This window comes from Melospiza georgiana, chromosome 3 (assembly GCF_028018845.1).
Source record: "Melospiza georgiana isolate bMelGeo1 chromosome 3, bMelGeo1.pri, whole genome shotgun sequence".
NCBI classification, from domain to species: domain Eukaryota; kingdom Metazoa; phylum Chordata; class Aves; order Passeriformes; family Passerellidae; genus Melospiza; species Melospiza georgiana.
Window position 1 is genome coordinate 69,867,778 of NC_080432.1, and position 22,420 is coordinate 69,890,197.

The window sequence follows — 22,420 nt, forward strand, 5'->3', positions numbered from 1 at the left end:
AACAAAACTATCCACCAGTCTCTTAGTCTACATAGTCAAAAATAATATAGATAATGATGTTTACTTAGAATTCTAGACTTGCAAGAGCACCAGAGTTTCTTCCAAGAACAACCAGAAGCATAAGTCAAAATGGCTTTTGTACAGCATCAATGGAAATTCTTCCTTCATTCCCCCTCTACAGCCCCAGCAGTCTAACTTCTTTTCCAAGAAGTTCTGAGACAGTGTTCTCAGTGAGGTACATTGCATTTTATAAATGTGTATGTGTTGATAAACTCATTTAAAAAACATTTAGAAAAGTCCCTCATTTACAAGAAAAGACCAAGAATCAAAATAGTAGTTAAGATAAGAGGCAAACATCACATAATAATAATTTTTCCAAGTGTTCTTGTAAGAAGCCTCAAAGAACATCCAGACCTTCGACTTCTTTTTTAAACGTAGTGAATAGAATGACACTTGCCTCTTGCCAGCCTTGCATCTTCTAAGAAAAACAAATACTAAGAAAACAAAAAATCCCAAACAAACAAAGGAAAAAAACCAATTTTTTTTTTTAATAACCATTATGTAAAATAATTCACTGTCCTTCTATTGTTTGGGCATTATTTCCTCTCAGTTACTCTAACTGAATTAAAGTACTTTGGTGTCAATCACTTCCCTAACATCCAACTACTGTCAATTTTAAAAGCAACTGAAATAAACATCAGTGCTGCATACTGCCAATCTAGTACTTTTTCCACTTGAATCTTCACATGCAGCTTTCTCAACTACCCTATCAGAAGCGTGAAGGCTTTGTTAAAACACTCAAATTCAGATCACAGGGTATTTATTCAAGAACAATTGTGAATTCAACCCCAATTTGAAACAGCAAATATAACATGACACACCTTCAGCATGTATTTTCACCAAAAAACCACTCCCCTTTTGTAGTGGAATGATTACACATCGTCTTTGAGATCACCAGAAGTCATATTCTGAAAACTGGGGTAAGATACTGATTTTCAAAGGCCTAAAGACAATTTAAATTTTAAAGTTGTCATTTGGCATCTCTTTCTTGGGTTTAGCTTACTGAATTCAAACTTTTAATAACATCCAATTCAGCCATTTTCAACCAGCTGCTGGAAAGAATATCAGTTTAATTAGTAAGTACATCAGTCTGATGCTCACCAATCAGTTTCACTCTTCCTGAAGACAGCAATGTGGGATCGTCTTTTTTGACATTATTTATTGAGTCATCTACTAGTTCTTTGATATGATCAATTCCTACAACTTGTCCTTTGGGACCAACCTGGAATAAAAATATAGAGATGAACAATTTCTGCTAGGTTTATTTACAGAATGAGTACTTATAATTCCCGAACTCGTTTCTCTAAAATAAAAACAAAAACAGGAAAATGTGAGTATATTTTCCCAATGTTATTAAAACTACTGTTAGAAATGACAAATTCTGACTGCTAGAAGCACCTGATAATTAAAGTGTGTCTGCACACTTTTATAAATAGTTGCTATAGTGATCTTTTTGAAATGTGATTCAGTTGTGTTATATTGTTAGTGGAGATTTCTTCTTGGAACTTTTAGAAGTTAAATTTGATCATGTTTGTTTTCATTACCAGCAACAAAAAGTAACAACATCAAGGAAAAAGACTAGAACTTATCTCCTTTCACACTGAATAAAACTTACTAAGGATTAAGGTTCTTTTAAGAGAAGACCTTACATCAAGGATTAAATAATGATTTTTATTCAAAATCATCTCAAGAGTCCTATTCTTTCAGAAGCAAATTCTGCAATTACCAGTCATGGACAAATTACCTTCCACTCATCCTTGCACTCATAAATCTGCTCTCAGATTTACAGCTCTCCTCCACAGGAAGAGTGGAACTTCTGAGAGCTCTTAACTCAAAAATAGTCACAAAATCTCTGTACTCTGAGAGGAGGAAGAAGATCTACTAACAAAAGCTTCTCCATTACAAGTATTTCTTCCAGAATTTTGTCTTTAGTTCAGAAAAAACATTCAAAACCAATCCAAATCTTCAAATCTCTGACCACTTTTAACAGGATCCAGCTCAAAGAATACAATAGCAGAGTATGTCCTAGCAGAGCCCATGTTGCCTAACAACCTAACAACTGTCTTTGGACACAACTAAACACATTGTTTATGTTTCTGTATCTTACATTTCAATATCGTTAAGACATGGAAAATTAGTAGCTAGTTATCCTGGGGAATTTTTTTGGTTTTATTATGAACAAGTCCTATGTTAAAAACATTAAAAAGCAGTGTTAGCTTTTCTTGTCTGAGTGGAAGACCACCACCCCAGCCTTTGAAACAAAGCAAGACACAGAGCAAGTTTTCACTATGACAGCCATGGGTTGCTGTTTGGAGGAATGACTGGCAGTCAGCTCTACCATAAGCTGGCAAAAAATCCAGTATATTCCAAACAGTAACATCATAGAAATGAAAATTTAGCAAAATGGTCAGAGCATTAAATAGGCTGATAAAGTAAGAGAACCTCCTGCTGCATGTGACAGCCCATTATGCTATTTCTGAGTTCTCATCAATTTCCTCTATTACCCTGGAACTGTGAAGCACATGCAATTGAGACAACACAAAGAGGCACAATTTTTGGATCTCTATGTTAGGAATAAAAATATACCCACTTTTTTCATTAATCCAGTACTGACAGGATGAAAACTGTAATTCATTTAATTTGCCAGCAACCTTCAAAAGTAAATAAATTTAAACTTATCTACATAGCTTGCAAAATTATTCCAGAAGCTTAACACAAAAATCTAAACAGCAATCTTCAAGATACTTTACCAATCTAAGTAAACATAAAGCTTTCCCAGAGGTACCACAAATGAGATTATCATCACAAGAGTAAAGTTGTCATCTATGAGCACTGAGGTGCTTGTGCCACAAATGTGAGCTACTAATTCTAGATCTCAGTTAGACTGAGAAGCAACATCAGCAGTCATAAAAAGCACGTCTCCAACTGAATTTTTGTGGCAAAAGTATATTCCCATAATATACTTTGTCCTGGAGTGACTTTATGATGCTTGTATTCCCAATCATCTGTAACTTCTTTCAAGCTTTTGTTACTGTTAGCAGTGCTAACAGTAGTGCTAACAAAACTTTCAAGCAGAATGAAAGCATTTACTCAATTTTTCATGACACACATCTGTAAGCCATTCCAATGCAAACAACCAAGGAGGATTCTTAAGAGGCACATAACATTCATATGGCAATAAAAAGATAGCAGGATTAATTTCAGGAAATTAGGTAAGACATTTTCTTTTTGTGCTGATTCTGACTTTTCCACAGCTTGTTTTAGTAGAAAAAAGTGGACAACTACAATTTAGCACATCCTATTGAAAATGGCTATTCCTTTATTCATTCATAACTTCAGTGAGAAATACATATTTTTCTGGACAGAAGCTTTAATGCTTGTAGGATTGGCGTTCCCATGCTACCATTTGATTACTGACTTCACAGATCAAAAATAATAGGCAGCAAGTTGAATTAAGTGCCATTTAAGATTTCCTCTAAACTGCAGTTTGGTTAACTTATTTCAACTACTTTTTTTTTTCTCCAGATTTTGCAGCTAACACTTAGAAACCTAAATACTTTAGCAAGTGCATGGCCCAGTCCTAAACACTCTCAGCTAACTCTTAACACTGGGAAACAGAAGTGATTGCAGACTCAGATCGGTGCTTCAAAACAGAAAATTAAGTAGCAAAGAAACCTAAATGAGAAATTATCATATGTATCAACACATTTCAAATTAACTTTGCAGAAAGACAAAACAAAAAATCTAGTTGGCAGTTCAATGAAGGTCTCTACTAATCATAAAGCAATTATAAAGCCCTGGAACAGAGAAAGAAGAACTGATTATATTCCTTTTCATGAATCAGTCTAAGAATACAATAGCTACAGCCACTAAAATCCAAATTTTTTAATCTTTTTTTTTTCCATCTTTTTTTTCCCAATGTAAGATAGGGAAGAACACAGAAAATTCCTTAGGTACGGGTGTTGAATAACACAACTGAGATTAAGTTACTTGGCAAAGATGTAAAATTCAAATTAATATCTAACTTTAAAAGGGTTAAATGGACAGTAATGCTTGTACAATATAACAAGAAAAGAAAGCAATTAAATTAAAAGACAATTTATTATAGACACAAGATATTTTCCTGTGGAAATAAGATTCTTTTATGCCTCACTAAACTCTCATTGTAACAGGAATCCATGACAATTTATCACAATGAGACCATGCACAGCCACACAAGATAATAAAATTTTGAACTGTTCAAGACAAACATCTTCTTCCTTCAAGATATAAAGCAACAACTAAAATTCAATCATTAAAAAAAACCCAAAACAATCCAAAAGCCCTAAACTTCCTCACTAGGGGGTTTCTTCACCATTACACAATTTATTGGGCTACTTAACTTGAACATCTACTATCAGCTACCATAAGAAATGGGTACCAATCACACCCAGGAGAGTAAATTATTTTCTGTACAGTATACTTCAGTGGATTATGAAGGATGCTTTTTTTGCTCTGTAATTCAGAGTTACACTTGAGTCCAAGCAGTTCTGATGATCAATGATTAAACTGAACAACTCACCATTCGCGAAAAGCACGCTGTAAGAATTCCACTTCCAGATCCTACATCAAGTGCTTTGGCTCCTTCATGCAGCTGATCAGATAGAAGTTCAAGTGCGTATGCATGCTAAGAGAACACAGAGAGAGAAAATGTCAAATTATTTTAAGTGTCTGTTTTACTCAATATATGTTAATTTCTTCAGAGATTTTGGGAAATGCCCTGAGCATTTGTCTAAGAAATTTCAGAATTATTTCTATTACAAAAAATGGGGGCGGGAAAGGAGTTAACTATATTATATAATTTTTATTTCATTGGCTTCAATAAATTTCATGAGTGTATTTTTTTTTTTGTTAGTATTCATATACAAAGCCTCATCTGACCATTTATGCTTCTAGCATAGACTCTATTTATATATTAGGAAAGACACTATAAATCAGTTTATTTCTCCTCAGGTCTGGCGACTCTTAATATTCTGGCAGTATATGGCCAATAAAGAATTTAGTTTATCATTATGCTATATGCATTGGAATATCCTGGTACAAAAGCTAGCTAGGAAGAAGGCAGTTCTAGAGCATCAAGGAAAATGGCTATTAAAACTACCTCCTGTATTACCTGCACAGTTGCTGAATCAAAGAATAGGAAAAAGCAGTCATCTCTTACAAAGGCAGATAGCCAGGTTCATGGATGAACTGAAGTAGTCTATAGACACACTTGATAACTTTTGCTGTGTGGTAGAGCAGTACACAAACTAAGAGTAGGCTGCACATTAAAAAACTAATTTGTTCTTTTGTGTTTCAGAGACAGCCATTATGACACTCTTTCAGCTTAATCCATCCCACCCAGAAAATATAAATAATTAGAATATTCTCTGATAGAAGATTCTTTGTTAATATTTGCTTAGAGGATATATTACCTTTTTGCTCTAACACTCCATACACTACTAGTGCTAAGCATTGGAAAAATAATGACTTGAGGGACTTGATTTTGAAGCATAATTATTATTTATTTTTCCTCTTAGCAAAAGACCTTTTTTGGTCTTTTCTTGAATAATATTGTTAACATCTCTATACAAAATTCCTGTTTTTTAATATTGATAACTAGGTAAATTCTAAGCCAACTACACAGTTTTTAGTCAAGAGAAGCAGACTTTTACTATGATTTGACACCTTCCAAACACTGCAAAGACAAAATACTTGCTTCTAGTCACTTTTCATCTCAAATAAAGAAAGACAGAAAAATTATATCTGGGTTAGATGCATGCACTGAAATCCCAACTGGAACACTCACCCTGGTCACAAACCACTTGGCAAAAAAAAGCCCTGCAACTCAGCACAATGTATCTTTTTTCCTGTCCAAAGATTTTAAGGCATTACCGCAGTACCATACTATAGGAATCACTGTCATTCACTCCTGAGTTCTGATTTTATATATTAAAAAGTAATTTCTAATGGAAAGATCTCTGGATATCTTCTGGTCCAGTCCTATTTCAATACATGGGCATTTTAAATTAAGCTGATTAGAAACCTGTTCCGTCAGCTTCTTTGTATATCAAAGAACAAATTTCCACAAGCTGCAAAGCCTGTTTCAGTGCTTAACTACCCTCATAGTTTTTTTTTTTTTAATCAAGAAACTAATCAGAATTTCCTATGTTACATTTTTTTCCCCATTACCCCTCATCCTATTACTGTACATCTGCAAGAAAAGTCTTGATCAATCTCTTCTACTTCCTCACAGTAAGCAGTTCACCAAAGTGTCACTGCAATCAACTGCTCATTAAATTTACTAGGGTAAATATTTTATTTCAAAAGCACCTGGATGTTTATAAAATCACTATACTAATCACCTAGTTTAAAGCTTACCATGTGTGGAGCACTGATTGTTGCTTGGAAACCTGTAAAACAAGAGAATGGAAGATGTTGATTGTTTTTCAGACAGCAACCTTACAATCTTTATTACCTTGACTGTGAAGTGCAACACCTTCACTGTCACCCTCACTCAGGGTACAACATCCACACTCTGCAGTTACACAGGTACTCTACATCAGAACTGAGTTATAGTACCTCAGCTGAAAGCTACATTGTGTCCATTCTGGACAGGAAAAAAAAAAAGGTTTTATCCTTGATCTCAGTTACAATTTCCATTTTGTCACTACACATTGAATGAATATCTCATACTGAGCAAGTAGGCTTAATTCAGAAGAGTAGTGTCTCCCCAAATAATGTAACTCCTTTTTAGTCAGCCCCTATGTAAAAACCTGAATTTGTTTGTTTGAGTTTCATGTAGTGGAGACCATAGAACATCTGGAGAACAACCTTGTGTGTTTTGCAAACAACAAATGAGAACAAACACCTACAAGAATGGGAGGAACACTCACCTATATTTGTTTCTGTAAAGATATGTAAGCTTTTGAGTATGTATCGCAAAATATTTTTTAATTTTTCTATATAACTAACAAAATCCTAATAAAATTCACTCATTACATACAATTAAAGGCAGGGAGAAGATCAAGAAAAAAGAAATTAATACATTTACATAGCTCATTCTCTTGTCTTGGAAAGATAAAACTGGGACCTGGATGGGAAATTAAATTACTGTTGTATCAGTAGACCTGCCAATTCAAAGCCTATTTTTAAAGATTTCACATAATGGTTTAAGAAACTTTGCATTAGTCCCAACTGAAGAATTTCTGTAAAGATAGGGAATGTTTCTACCATAAACTGGATGCAAATTATTTTTACGTATTTTCATCAGTTGCACCATCACAAATTGCTGTGGTTTGAAAAACAAACACATATTTACACATACTTGAAAAACACCTCTCTACCTGATGTATCCAAATATGCCAACTGCATTCCACAGGAAATTGAAGCTTAGTTAAAAGGTATGCAATAAATTGATGAAGAACTAAACAACCTTCCAAACTAAAAAAATATTTTCACATTCTTAACACATAAATGACAAAAGCAGCCACAGTTGCACAAATGAAAACAATCTCAATCACTTTTGCAAGATGCTCTTACCTATAGACTGTGGGGAGTCCATGTAGGGGTTGTATTTTGCATAGTGGCAGCGGTCTGTAGCCAGCATTACTTCAAATACCTTGTCTGTTTTGATTATTCCATTTTCTATAAACAAACAAATATATAAAAATGAAGGCATTGTTTCTTCTGCAGTGCAGAAGTCTGTGAAATGTGTTAACATATACACAGCATTGTGAGAAATCATGGGCCTTACACAGATCTTGCCCTCATCATACTGGCCATGGCAAGGGTTGGACTACCTCATCCTTAAAGGTCCCTTCCAGCCCAAACCCTTCTGTGATACTAAAATTCAATCTGGAGCCCAGAGACCAAATGATGCTTAAGCCAGTGATCGGTGAACAAGACTTTCCCAGCAGTTACAAATGCTTTCCTGAAATCACTTGCAGAGATCTACCCCCTAGAAAAACTCAACTTCATGCACACCTTTGATAAATCCTGAAAATACAGTCAGTAAGAAATCAGTGCTACTATACACACCAAACAAGATAGACTTCATATTTCTAAGAAGCCATACAAGTAATTATTGAAAGATATACAAAAGCAAGTTATGTTGAGTTGTTCAAATGTTAAGTTGAAGCATCATTGCTCAGTACTTTAGTTTCCAGATCTGTTTGTCTTGTGTTAGCAAAGAAAAAAAATCCTTTTGTTAAGAAACTCCCACAGAATCTGAATTCTTATGCTGGTGCGGACTAAGGCCAAAAAGTTTTTATATCAAAACACTCTCAATCTTTTTTCACTTTTCAAAATAAAATATAAATGCACATGCATGTAAAATGGCAGAAGCAGCCATTTTTTCTTGCTGTTTTATTGAAGTTTTTTAAAACATTGTTAATTCTATTTTTTTTTTGAAGTTCTAAAGAGCCATTAATGAATAACAGAAAACTCTGGAAAACAAGTGGAAAAAATTAACTAATTAACTTTTATTAATAGACTATATAAACTACAAATAACAGACATTCCAATGATGGATTGCTTCATTAACTCCTTTCCTTAAATAAGGATTTATTTGCAAAATTATACTTTAAAAGGGAAAAAAAGAGTTCATTTAAGCACTATTAATATCTAACCCAAAACGTGAAAATCAGATTATGGAACTTGTGTAAGACTGTCCTGAAGTTGCACCAGTGGGTTTTTTTGAAAAAATACACCCCAGGAATGGGCTAACTTCTGCAGAGACTTTACTGACTGTTTACTGGATGCTCCCAACTACACCTATTAATCATGGGATTTTCCTGTCTTCTTTTCTTATCTACTATCTGTGTCCAGAATTAATTATCCTATATAACAAAGACTTGAATTCAGAAAGGAAAATAACTCCTCAGATCATATTCCTTTTTGGTCTGAAGACAAAGTATCACATAGAACTGCAAAACAAATATACTATTACTAAGGAAAATTTTAAGGAAAGCAATTCCTTATTTTAAAATATATTATTTTTTTAGAAATATTTCTGTATCTGCTAAGTCCCAGAAAAAGCATACACTCCACTCACAGTCCCCACACATTAGATATATCCTGTTCTTTGACTTCATTTTGAACTGAAGACTACAGCAGTTCTAGTATCTGAGCCAGCAGGCATTTGCAGCAGTTCGTAAGTTTACTTGCTGAGCAAAATTGTACCCAAAAGAAAACAAACAAATCAATCCATTAATACATTGGCACTAACAACAGAGGAAAAAAATGCTTTCCCTGACCACTAGAAATTAATTGGATTAGTTGTAAAGCAGTTCTGTGAACAAAGCTTAGATACAAAAATCAAACTTTTACTCTTTGAGTCTCATTAGGAATCACTAAGAGGTTAGTGTCTCCAAATGAAATATACTTTAAAAAAAGAAGAAGAAGTAAGTCTAATTATAACAGAAGTGAGGAGATAAAGGCTCTAGGAGGCTGAAGAGATGTCAAAAGCAATAGCTGAGAAGCACTCACAAAAGGTCTAAAATAGTGATTTATTTCTTTACATGCAGATAGGTGCATATATTCTAGAACTATAGGCAGCCACCTGCTCTTTCCTTTTGTGCCTTTTGGAATAAGCATGCAAAGAACAAAAAGAACATCTTGGAAGTGCAACTGCAGGGCCCGATGATAAGGCCAAGAACCTTCTCTAATTTCACAAAACTTAGGTCCAGTCAAAGTACATAAAACTACCAAATAAAACGCTTGCATCGACAGGCAAATTACAAAAAAGCCCTGAAAACAGAAACTACAAATATTTTACAGATTTGAGCATTCAGGCTGCTCTCATTCAGCAAACAATCATGAGACTTGCTGACTCTTGTATTGCCTTTCATTACTGTAATCTTTTCCTCAGTAAATAAGAATTGAAGAAAGTTACCCATACTCAGAACCTGTGGAAGAAGCTGAATCTGCTGTCAGCTATTTATTTCAATTATTGAATAATGCTCCATCCTCAAAAAAACCAACTCTCTCTCAGCTACCCCGCCACAGATTAAGTCTGCTTTTCAAATTTGCTTATTATACAATGGAAACTTCATCAAATTTTAGGTGGGAATTAAGAAAAACAATCAAGCCCTAAACAAAAAAGTCAATATTGACTTAGTTAACATTTTTATTGTGTTGATAACAACAAGATTTTTTTCCTCAGTATCACAGTTGAATATAGAGAAACATAACAACTGTAAAGTACCAATCTCCAAAAAAGTCCTTTCTTTCCTGCAATAGTCAGTCCCAAGATGACCAGCAGCCAGGATCATAATTCTACCAGAAACGTGTCTCTATCAAATTCTCAATTAAGGCCAGAAAACAAGTATATCCCCTAAAGAAGCCAATAATAGAAGCTTATATTGCAAAGAAGACATTCTAATTTCATGCCATCTCTACCAAAAAACCAAAACAATAAAAAAATTAATAAGATGTTAACTAAAACAATTTTCTAAATCTTAAAGCGAAGCTGTATATTGCAAGAAAATAATTCCCAATTAAATGCACAGTAGAATATCCTTTCCAATTATAACATGTACAGAAGTCTCTCCTTGAGGAGACTGTTGGGTTTCAAGAATGGTAATCAGTTTGTACTGCAAACAAATCAGATATTCAAGTGTTTACAAGCAAAGATAATGCACAAACACACAGACGGCTTGAAATAAAAAGTAAACTCAAATAAAACAGAGTTATATCAGCACAACTTCCAAGCTTCAAAGGGCTGAAGCTGAAAAGTAAGTCCTTAACAGTGGAGCACTGCCTGCCAAGTTCAAGAGTTACGCTGTGCAGAGGCTGTGGCAATGACAACTTGACATAATTGGAGCATGTTTTGAAAACTCTCTCTGGTCTGCCTCTTTTCCACAAATAACACCATGAAAACAGGAAAAGAGCTCAGAGCAGTCCTTGGACTTGAAGGTGGGAATATAACACTGAACATAACCTGGGAAACTGGGCAGTTGGCTGTCAGAGAGCAAGGAAAGAAGAGTCTGAAAAGGCACCATGGACTTCCAACAAGTAAACAACCTATCTTTTTATTTTGTCTTTTATTTAGCAACAAATGCACTACTGAAGTGCTTATGTTTCAAAGAATCGCCTACCTCACTGACAGTATCCTGACTGTTGACCAAACACGTTTCTAACCAAGCCATAAAATACTCGCAGTCAACATTTACCCAACACCAGCTTCCAGATCAGAAAAGAGGATGTGTCACTGCCACATGATCCAGCACACAAGCTTACTATACAAACCACAACACCTACTCAAACTCCTCCTGTGGCTGACTGCAGATCCCAAAACCATTTACTACTTCAAGATCCACAAGTAGTGCAACTACTTCAGCATCCACATAGTTCAGCTTCTAAGGTTACTTTCTCCATAACCACTGCAGAATACTTTGCTTAGGAAGATGAATTTTCAGTGAAACAGTGATATTTTGAAATCATACAGAGATCTTAAGGCATGATGCAAAGCACATACAGCTTTATGCTACAAAAGATTCATTCATGTAGACAGAAATTACTGATGTGACAAATCATAGAATGGTTTGGGTTAGAATCCTTCAAGGTCAACTAGTTCCTTCTAATGTTAGGGGCCCCAGAACTAGATGCAGCACTGCAGGTGGGGTCCCACCAGGGCAGAGCAGAGGAGTAGAATTGCCTCCCTTGCCCTGCTGGCAATGACACTTCTGATGCAGGACAGTTTGCTCTCCACAAACTTGCAGAGAGTGCACTTGATCCCACTGTCAATGTCAATGACAAGGATGTTAAACAACACCAGTCCAAGTGCCAACCCCTGAGGAACACCACTCATCACAGCCTACACCTTAACATAGAGCTTTGGACCACAACTATTTTCAGTGCTACCAGCCAGCCTTATCTATCAAGTGGTGCACCCGTCTAATCCACGCACTTTTAAAGATATGGATATAGTGCAGGACACTGTCAAGTGACAGTCTCCACCTGACCCATGAAAACCAGCTAGCAGCTTTCCAGAGGAGAATGGGCTGGAACAGAACCACAGCATGATTTGCAAGCAATATGAAGATTGTTGGCTTTAAGCACCTGACCAACCAACATTTTTAAAGTCCGGGTCTTTTTGTTTGCGCAGAGGAAGAATAAATAAGGGAAAGAATGTGGTTCAGTTAATAGAATTTTATTTAGTAATGAGCATAGGAAGATTTCACTGTAAAGCATAAACACAAAGAAAGCACTTAGAACAAGAAGTGATGCATCAGCACCCTAAAATCCAGTAACAGACACTGACCCAAACCATACAAAGCTCTTTGTGCTAAATAAATTGAAAGTAGGTGTTTGTAAACAAGTGTTTCTTATACCACTCATACATGCAAATTTCTTGTGCTTTGCTGACAATTTAACAGCTATCTGCCTCAAACATTCAGCTGTCCATCTATTTTCACTGTGATTTGGATTCACAATATCCAAACAGGAGGTTGCATGCAGCTCACGGGAAGGAATCACTTGAGAGTCTATCATTCAGGGACACAACCACACAAAGACTGAGGAAAGCTGACTGACAAAGACAAGTCCATCAGAGTTAAATTTACAGCCCAGAAATGAAACACAAATATTAAGTCCCATGAAAATTCCAAAGTGACAGAAATTTTTAAAAAATTGGAGCAATAATAATAAATATTCAATTACCATTTAAATGCTACTCAAAACCTGCAGACATAAAACAGGAATCATAAGCTGGGCTCAACACAAACTAGCATACAGCCTCAAGCTTCAATTAAATACAAACTCATCTGTGAACATTTCACTTTTACTTTAAGGTAGTATTCCTTCCCAATTTAATAAGGATCACCTTCAAAAACAACCCATCCACTTTGGTGTAACGGGTAAGAGTTTTCTATTCATTTTCATGGATATCAAAGGCTACAGTTAACTAATTTAGACAATTTAACCACAGCTGTATTGCTCCCTCCTACCATAGGGCAGGGTTGCCAAGTTGGTATTAACCATTTTCTTCTCTGGGGGAGGAGAAAGGCCTGCTAAACACAGCCTTCTAGCACACAGATTTATACAGTTGTTCTCTGTCATGTACTCAGATTTATCATAATGATTATGTTGATTTTATCTAAATCTGTATCAGCAGCTGAATGAAGAAACTTTGAGGAGTACATGAAATAAAAAAGTAACTTTGGGGTTGGTTTCAGCATGCAAAAACATAGAACCTCATTTTCCAATGAAGTTTAACACCCATGTGTGGATGAAGGAGACTTTATCCTCCAAGGACTCCTCAATCCCTCAACATTTGAGAAGGCTGAACTTCACTTACACGTCACAAGGGAAGTCAAAACTAAAGAGTTCAGTACAAACTGACAACAACCATCAGTTATAATGAAAAAGTGTTGCAAAGGTCAAGATAAAGTTAGCTGGATCAGACAGATAGACAGGAACTCTTTTCACAGTAAGGCTTGCAGCAAAACTACTTCCAGCTTTAGCAGATCTGTAAAGAAGCAGATGGTGCACATCTCACACCTTACTGAGCAGATGCCATGCACCACTCTGCAGCTTCCAGAAAAGCCAATGCTGCTAAGACAGCAGCTAGACCACATGAAGTTGGTCATTATGAAGGTGGTTTCATTAAGACAGGCACTAATACTACATGAAAGCTGAGGAAGATCAGAAGATCAGCAAAATATAACTCTCACTCTTGTGACAAAAGGACAAAGAAATGTCCTACTAGCAGAAATTAGGAAGGATTTCTGAAGCTGTATTTCAACAGTGCAAGCATTTAGAACTATTTTGTCTTCAAGTCCACTATTAAAGTATTCAAGTTCTGAAGTCTTAAAATGTAACTCACAAGTCAGCCAGTCCAAGAGAAGTCCACAGTTTACTGATCTCAAGCATTAAAAGAGTTCACTCAGTTTTTGCCAAATATTGATAATTTAAATTAAAAATTAAAACATTAATACAATTATCCTAATAAAAAATTAATAAAATAATTTACTTAAAGTGTTATGTAGCACTAAAGAACATGACTTTGTGGCATTAAGGGATAACATTCACATCAACAATCACTCAAAAGAACTCAAAAGAAATTCATATTACACATTTCTTTCTAGGCTTTCCAGTAGCTCTTGGTGATCTCCTGATACTACGTCAGGATGAAAGAAACACTAGCATTAAAAGAAAAGCTTAGAGCTGTACTAAAGCTAAACCATGGAGGATTCCCTCTTTTTAAAATGCCTACATGCAGCAGTAATGACCTGTTTCGGACACATGCAGTATCATTTCCATGTTGCTATGGATTACCAGGCAGCTTCAGACCACCAGGAAAAATCATATGTGGCATATTTTTATTTTTAGATGTGAATATTTCTCCAATCAAGCAAAATAAAAAAATATTTTGAATTAAAATTATTTATTAGGAGTTATAAAGATTTGTGATGTAAATAATCAGCAAAAAATGCCCTCTTTTTTTCTTGAATGATCGAGGACTTGGATTTTGATGCACTGAATTTTGGAAGTTTCTGGGAAAGTATGGGTATGTTTTTAACATTACATTGACAGCCTGTCTAACATTAAGTGCAAAAAACATGCCAACAACAAAAAACCAGTTAAGAACACAATCTTAATTTACACACCAATAAAACATGATGTTATTAAATTTAGATTGTTTTTTTTTCTTTCTGTTTTCATTTCCTATTATTTGGGATATCTATTTGTCTTGATTTACTTGAAGGCCTGCCTCTTAAAAGATCAAGGGTACAGAAATTCCTTCAACACATTTCACTGATATGGGCAAATCATTAGCAAATATTTAAATCTTACTTAAAAAGAAAAAAGTTTCACAGAAACTCCTTTAGGCGATTATTCAAATTACTTGCTAACAAAAATTTTTTTAAATCTCAATGCTCCAAAAAATAGCATCACAGATTTCAAGCCTGGCACCTGAGACATGAACTAAATTTAAGAAATTTTAGATATTCTTAAATTAACTTATCAGTGGATGTGTTAATTTTTAATTGAAAAAAAATAGTTCACTTTCTAACCACTTCGCTACCTGGTCATAAGTTACAATGCTTAGTCACTGAAGCCTCAATACACTCATGATGAAGGAAGGAATGGTCACTGAATGCACACAACAGGCAGAAAAAGTGCTCATACAGGGGAGTCATTACATTTGGTTCAATTTTCCATTATCATTTCCCTTCCTCACGTTCATCCAAGTTATATTACTCTTCCTCAAGCAAAATTAGACAGAGATAGAAGAGATTTTGATAAACCAAGGGAAAAGACATGAGAGAGGAAAATGAACAAAACAAAACCAATGTTTACTGCTTGCTGAACCTAGCTTATGCTTACTCTATGCAATGCTTTCCCATTCATGGCATTTCCCAAAGAGATTTGTCCTCAGCAGCCAGAAACTTGCACCAAAGGTGCAGATTTATTGCAGATAAGCCTTCATCATGACGAAGCATGCTAAGATACCATTTTTAATTATTTAAAATCTAAATAATTAAAACACGTTGAGAAATACATTTAGCATATTTAAAAATAGAATTCTCAGACCCTGATATTTGAATATATAATCATTTCAAGCATCATTCACACTGAAAAATTAAGACTCTGATCTTATGTGAGGTGCAAAATTCTATGGAATCTTGTAAATTAGAGTTGCTAACTTTTGCAACACAAGTTTATTAGGTGAGGAAGGTAAAAGAATGTCACAAGAAACAAATCCACAGATGGTTAACAACTTCTGCCACAGCCAAGTTAACTCACCTTCCCTCTCTCTAAGAACTGTGGATTCAAGAGCAGGTATATGTGATGAAAACACCATTGACACAAGATGCTCAGAGAAATAAGCAAAGCAAGTTTGTCCTATGGCAGCATGACATTGACTGGAGGAAAAAGGCACAACAAGGAAACTTAATGAACTTCGATTGCTTGTGAATTGGACAGGGAACCAAGTGTTGTGTCCTTCAGCTGGGAAAGAAAAGCTGATTTCTAAGATGCTGGCATGTAAAGTAGCAGGACTTGGCAAAAGCCCAAGTATGAAAGACAGATGAAATGACCTAGTAGTAACCTATCAGCAGAGAGCTGAAAATACAGAGAGGGGAAAAGATTTACAGACTTAGAATCAAAACAGTAAGCAAGACAACAGTAAATAACTCACCAATTCTTTCCCTCCTTCCTCAGCACCTCTATATGACAGATTCATAATTTCAAAAAAATCTCCTGTCAGAGTTATTTATTTACATACAGGTAATTATTTCTGTGTTTAGTATGATTTCTAACCCTACTGTAACCTGCATTTAGAGAGCTTCCTAGAAATGCTGTCTGCTAAAAGATCTTACTTTAAATATATTTTAGGAAGAAGTTGACTCAAGTTTGAAGGAACATGTTCAACTATTTTCAGTTAGGAAGAAGCAAATATTTTAATAATTATTCTGTGAAGGTGAAAAATATTTGTTTTAAGGCTTTAATGAAGAAAGAATCATTCAGATTTAAATAAGGCATTTTTAAAAAATGAGAAGTACTCTCAAGAATCACTGAAACAAAGCAGCTGAACACCTCATAGCAACAGCAGATTCAAGGACAGCATTTTTGTTGTGAAGGGCATGTTTTAAACAAGTTTATTTTGCATATGTCAAATTGTGCATCTATGATGCCTCAAATTAACAGCACAAAAACATGTTTACAATGCAACAAGAAGTTAAAAATCAAAACAACAAAACAATCTACTGTAACATTCTTCAGTCACTTGTCCCTAAGCATGTGCTGAAAAACATGCAAAGTTCTGGGACCCTCCTTATTAGTTTTGTCCACTTTAAGACAGGACAGCAAAGATGCAGCCTATAAAGAATAATTGCCTAAATTTGCACTGTAAAATCACTTGTCACTGGCCTAACACAATGATTGCTACATTACAGAAAAGTTAGTTCTATAATTAAGGCAACAGTAAAATGAGCAGTAAAGCAAATGTCACAAAATGGAGAATTTTATTGCCACAAAACAGAAGCACTAGCAACTCTCAACAACAGCCTATAATTAAGAATAATCTTTATAGCTGTTCTGTTTTAAAGGAAAAGAACACGTAGGATACAGGAATCTTCCAATGATGTTTTTATTTGGAAGCAAAACGACTTTAATAAGTTCCCACTCTCCCCAGCCCTCATTTATGCAGAACCAAGTTCACTGCTTCTCTAACCATAATAGTACAACAGCTTACAGACATTGATGAGCTTAAATGTTGATGTTTCACAAGCCATGAGAACGTGACCCAGTCTTACAGCACTCCCTCCCTCACAAGCAATTCTGTCAGAACAGTCAAGAGAAGAATTGTGGCATAAGGGCAGGGGCAAGAACCTCTCTACCAGGATTCGCTGCAGAAGAAAGCATACTGCACTGTTTTAAGTTATGCAAAATATACATTACATTACACACACATTTACTAAGTTCCACACAAGACAAACAGTGGACAACATCAAATTAACCATATCCAATTTGCATTTTCACTTTTAAGCATAAAATGCTGTAAATGCTATGTAGCTGTTTTTAGAGAGGGGAAAATACTGCGAAGGATCTACTACTCCAAAAGAATTCTATGGAACATTGTAGTCTTTCTGTAACCAATAATTTTTACATTGGTTGAAACGTATCTGAGAGAACTGTATCACATTAAATAGTACTTTCTTCTAAATCTGTTTCCAACTTTAGCAACAAGGTATCATCTAACCTGAGGAACTCTAACTTGAAAGTTACGGCCTTAATTCAGCAGCTGCTCTGCACTGATAAAGCCCCACAACATGAACAGAGTCCCATTGAAGCTGACAACACAGTCTCCCTGCAAGACCAAAAGCCTCTTTGCTTCCACAATATTTTACTGCCAATCCACTATTTCTCTTTTTAACACCCCTCAAAATATTTTGGCATGCATATGCAAAACAGAGAGGGGGAAATTACCATCAGTGCATGCTTTGAGATTACAATATTGAGCGCTTCTATTTTACTTTCCTTTTCCTATACAGCTATTGCTGTACACTAACTACAATGGTTTTCAGCTTTGTCATCATCATTTGCAACGCCCTAAACAGTTTCCATGTGTTGAAAAACTGTCATTGTCTTCTGCAACAAAGAAACTGATTTTGTCTTCAGGTTCTGAGTGTCATAGACTATTCTGGCAGTAATTGCTTTTTGGATGTATTTTGGAGTTTAACATTGATTTTTACATCAAAAATTTTTCCCTGCTGTGTAAGAGAACAGTATTTCACTAAAACAGTATGTCTAGCCCTTTCAGTTGCAGAACAAAACAAATGTATTGCAACATTTGTAACTAGAGAAGTAAATATCAATTTATTAAAGAGAATTTTTACAATGAAACTCTACAACAATTAGTAGTTTTTACATGGAAGCTGAAAGTCACTTCAGCATGTATTATTCTGCTGGATGTGATAGTTTTCAAAAGAAAATACTGAGAAACCCCACAGAATCAGATGATCTAACATAAGCAGAGAAAAGGAGAAAACAACAAGGGTGATTCTCCTATGACACCAGAATACCAAGGAGGCCACCTTGTCTGTGGTATTGTAGTATCACTAAAATAGGAGACAACTGTCATCATACAGGCTCCAGATCTACATCCTTTTACATCTAGGACGCGAACTTGAGAAGAGAAAGGGAAAAGGCCAGGAGCAGAGACGAAGAATACTGTAAGTATATATAAGAGAGGGTAATTCTATTCTAATATGAAAAATGCAAGCTTCGAATGCAAGAAGGTGTTGTATCTCAGGACCTGCAGACTTCAGGATGTACTGAAATACATCGGCGAAGAAGAGCCCGCCCAACACCTTCCCCGTTCAGCACGGGGACAGCACAAACCCCGGGCGAGCACAAGGGAGCGCCCGGTGCCGGGCAGCCACGCAAAGCTCGGCTGTCACAGCACGAGTCCGCAACCCGACAGCTCCGCTCCTCTCCTCTCCTCTCCTCTCCCCTTGGGTCCCAGCCCAGCCCTTCGAGGGGAGCCACTCGGGACCCCACCGGGGAGGGACTGCCGCCACACGCCCCTTTCACCAACACAAGCAGCCGCGGCCTCTTCGGCGCGACTCCCGAACCCGGGCGGCTCCCGCTGCGTTGCTCAGCCCGGGCCTGAAAGCCCGGAGGGCGCCCGCCGACACCGCCAGTCCGGCCGGCCGGAGCGGACCAGACCAGACGGGCGCCGATCCCGGTGCGTGCGGGGATCACGGGCCCTCCGGCACTGCCGCCGCGGCCCCGCCTCAGCTCGCACACGGCAGACGGGAACGAGGCAGCGGGAACGGGGCCGGCGAGGGGGGGACGCGGCGAGCAGGGAACAGCCACGGCCGCCGCACGGCGCTTCCCCTCCGGGACCGCCATCGGCGCCACCCCGCCCGCCGCATTGCCTCCCGCAACAACAGCCCGGCCCGCCCTGCGACACCGGCCGCCGCCCGGACACACACCCCCCGCCCGAGCAGCCGGGCACGCACGGACACACCCCCGGTCGGACACAGACACACGCACAAACAGACACGGACGGACAACACGGACACGCGCGGCCCGGGCGCCGGTGCCGCTCCCCGTGACAGTTGGCGGCGGGTCGGGAGGGCGCGGCGGGAGCGCGCGGTCGCTAACGGTCACCGGGCGGCCGGTAACGGCCGCCCCGCAGCCCTGGAGCCCCGCCCGCCCGCGCCCCCGCCCCGAGACTCACTGCGGAGGTTGTGGATGAGCTCGGAGTGGCTGGCGCCGCCCGACTTCCAGGCCATCGCTAGGCACACTCTGCGGAGCAGGTACAGAGCCGCCTTCAGCGCCGCGACTGCGCACAGCAGCTTCCCCAGGAAGGACACAACCTCCAGCGCCGACACAGGCGCCGCCTCCTCGCCGCCTCCTCCCGCGGCCGCCGCCGCTGCGGCTGCCGCGCGCTCGCCGAGGGGAGGGGCCACGTGCCCACCGCCCCGCGCGCCCGACATGCCCCGGCCGCTACCGCCGCCGCTCCGCCGGCCGGCGCGGTGCCCCCTCCCCCGCGCATGCGCGCCCACCGCGCCTAGGGGCACGCGTGGGGGATCCTCGCACGCCGGGGCGGGGATGCACAGCGGCTGCTCCCGGCCCGCGCGTTTTGTTGCCGGGGCCCTGGATCCCGCGCTGGCGGCGACACCCCGGTCCTGCCCTCCCCTCAGAAACTGCGGCGGGGCGGAACGGGTCTGGGGGCGCGGGTATGTGAACTTAAGAGCTCTGTTAATTAATGAGATAGTGCGTGCGCACCGAGGTGCCGTTTCGCTTTCCCCCCTGCCCCGGCCTTCGCCACTCCCGAGACACAAGTCGGTACACGCTGGGTACCGGAGCCGGCGGTGTCGGGGCGGACGAGCCCCATCACGGTCGCTGCGCCGCCAGCTCCGGGCTCCGGCCCAGCGCGCGACCCGCCGCCCTTGCGACGGAGCCAATTAGCGGCGTCTCCCGGCGCGGTGTTTTGCATGGGGCGCGCCTATTGGTCACGGCCAGCCCGCGCGGGCCAGGCCTACGTGTTGGAGGCTGCGATTGGTCAGGGCGCGCGGGAGCTGCGTGTCCCGTGCGTGTCCGCGGCGGGGATGGGGCAGGGGCAGGGGCAGGGCGGTGCGACCCGCGCCCGGGAAACAGCGCGGGAATGGCGGCGGCGGGGAAGGACGTGGAGAGCTGGCACAGCCCTGCATTGGATAAAGGCCGCCAAAGCACCGATGGTTCACAGGAGCATCTACCGGTGCAATGCCGATGGCGTAGGACAAAGTTACAAATCAAAACTCCTTTTAAGAGGCGTCCAGGACAATAGCTCAGAATTTAGTAAATGCCAGTGGGCCTTTATTGTGTGCCAGCATATGCCCATGATGAAGTAGCAATCTTAAGGGAAAAGTTTTTGCACCTTCGGATCCTCCCACAGCCTGTAACATAACGAGGAAAAGCAGAGAATTCACTTTTTACCATAATGTAGTATTTCTCTCTGGTCTGAAATTCCTTTATGATTAATTTTGCTGCCAATATTAATTTGCCACCTGTTATTTATACACGTTTCTGTTGTTTAAAGGGAAAGCATATACCATCTTTGCAATTCTGGGAACCTACTGTCAGTGCTGCGACTTCTGTATTTGTGCTGCCTTCTGGTCCCTGCAAATGGGAATAGTTTTGCAGCACTTCCTTTCCTAACCAGGCACACTGGCACAGGTATTTCATCTACATGGGACCAGACAGCAATTTTCAGTGCTTGGCTTTTAAAACATGAGAATGGTGATACAAAACTGTGGATAGGTTGGCCCTATGAATTGTATACTGTATAAACATTGGGGAAAATAAGGTGTCATCCAGCAGATACACAGCCTAAGACACCACCATGGGAGATTACACAGGTTTTATCTTCTGCGAGAGAGCCCGTCTTGGCTGGGAGTGTTAAACCTGTTTCAGCTCCACACAACACATCTATTTCATGCAATCATTGCTGGTTCAGGTGAAGAGGTGAAGGTGGGAATTTGCTTCTCTACTTTGCAGTCAGTCCAGGGCAAATGTGGCAGTCGCTCAATGCATATACCAGTCCCATCCATAGACTTCCCATCTTTTAACCCTGGAGACAGATCTGCTTCATTCTGTGCTCTCCATCTAACTTCTCCTAAGCATGATCTGGCAACTGCAGTTCATGTGAGGCTCCCAGCCTGTCCCAGAATATAAAAGGGCTCCCTGATACACCCACTGGACTGAGAGAGAAGGAAAGAAGCCATGGAGTGAGAGGAGTTCCCAAAGAGCAGCGAGTACAGAGAACAGACAGGCATTGTAAAAGTACAGCACAGAAATACTTAATTGTTTTAAATGCAAAAGACATTTTCTGTTGTCAGATGCAAGCAAACTGCATTGCTCTCACATAGAGAGATCGCTGCCAAGAAAATAGCTGGCCCATGTTTAAAAGCATTCCAGGGATACTTACCCCCTTGGGAGACCAAAAGCACAACAGAAGCCATTTACATACAAGCTGATGCTGCTTACCAGGACCAGCTTGAATTAGGCTTAGGCTTGTCATGGAGCCTTTTTTTTTTTTTTAATTTCTCTCTTAGGAGTTTGCAGTCTTGCCCAGTCTCTTTCTGACTGAGTGTACCTATTTCCCATGCTCTTGACATGGGTGTTCAGAGAATGAAAACAAGCGTGGGCCTTCCTTAACAATATCTGGGGTGTCTTGGGTGGATACCAGGCATGTGTGAAGGAAACAGCACTTGGCTTGGCAGGCTTCCAGGAGCTCTCAGACAAGCCAAGTTGCCTCCAAGGGCCCTGGGAAACTAACATGCACCAATAGTGGCAGGATGCACCCATTTATGCAGTTAACAAATGCAGGAGTCCCTAACTC

The 22,420-nt window shown here is 39.3% G+C and overlaps 1 protein-coding gene across 2 annotated transcripts in view; it reads right to left on the reverse strand.

Moving 5' to 3' along the window:
• PCMT1 (protein-L-isoaspartate (D-aspartate) O-methyltransferase) overlaps window positions 1–20,033 on the reverse strand; it is a 36,313-nt gene extending 16,280 nt beyond the window's left edge. For both annotated transcript variants that reach the window (XM_058019999.1, XM_058020000.1), the window contains exons 1-5: window positions 19,775–20,033; window positions 7,621–7,725; window positions 6,460–6,491; window positions 4,622–4,726; window positions 1,162–1,282 (exon numbers count right to left, since the gene is read on the reverse strand). In XM_058019999.1, the coding sequence (XP_057875982.1) occupies window positions 1,162–1,282; window positions 4,622–4,726; window positions 6,460–6,491; window positions 7,621–7,725; window positions 19,775–20,033 (622 nt within the window). The remainder of the gene's footprint in view (window positions 1–1,161; window positions 1,283–4,621; window positions 4,727–6,459; window positions 6,492–7,620; window positions 7,726–19,774) is intronic.
• Between the last annotated feature and the right edge of the window lie 2,387 nt (window positions 20,034–22,420).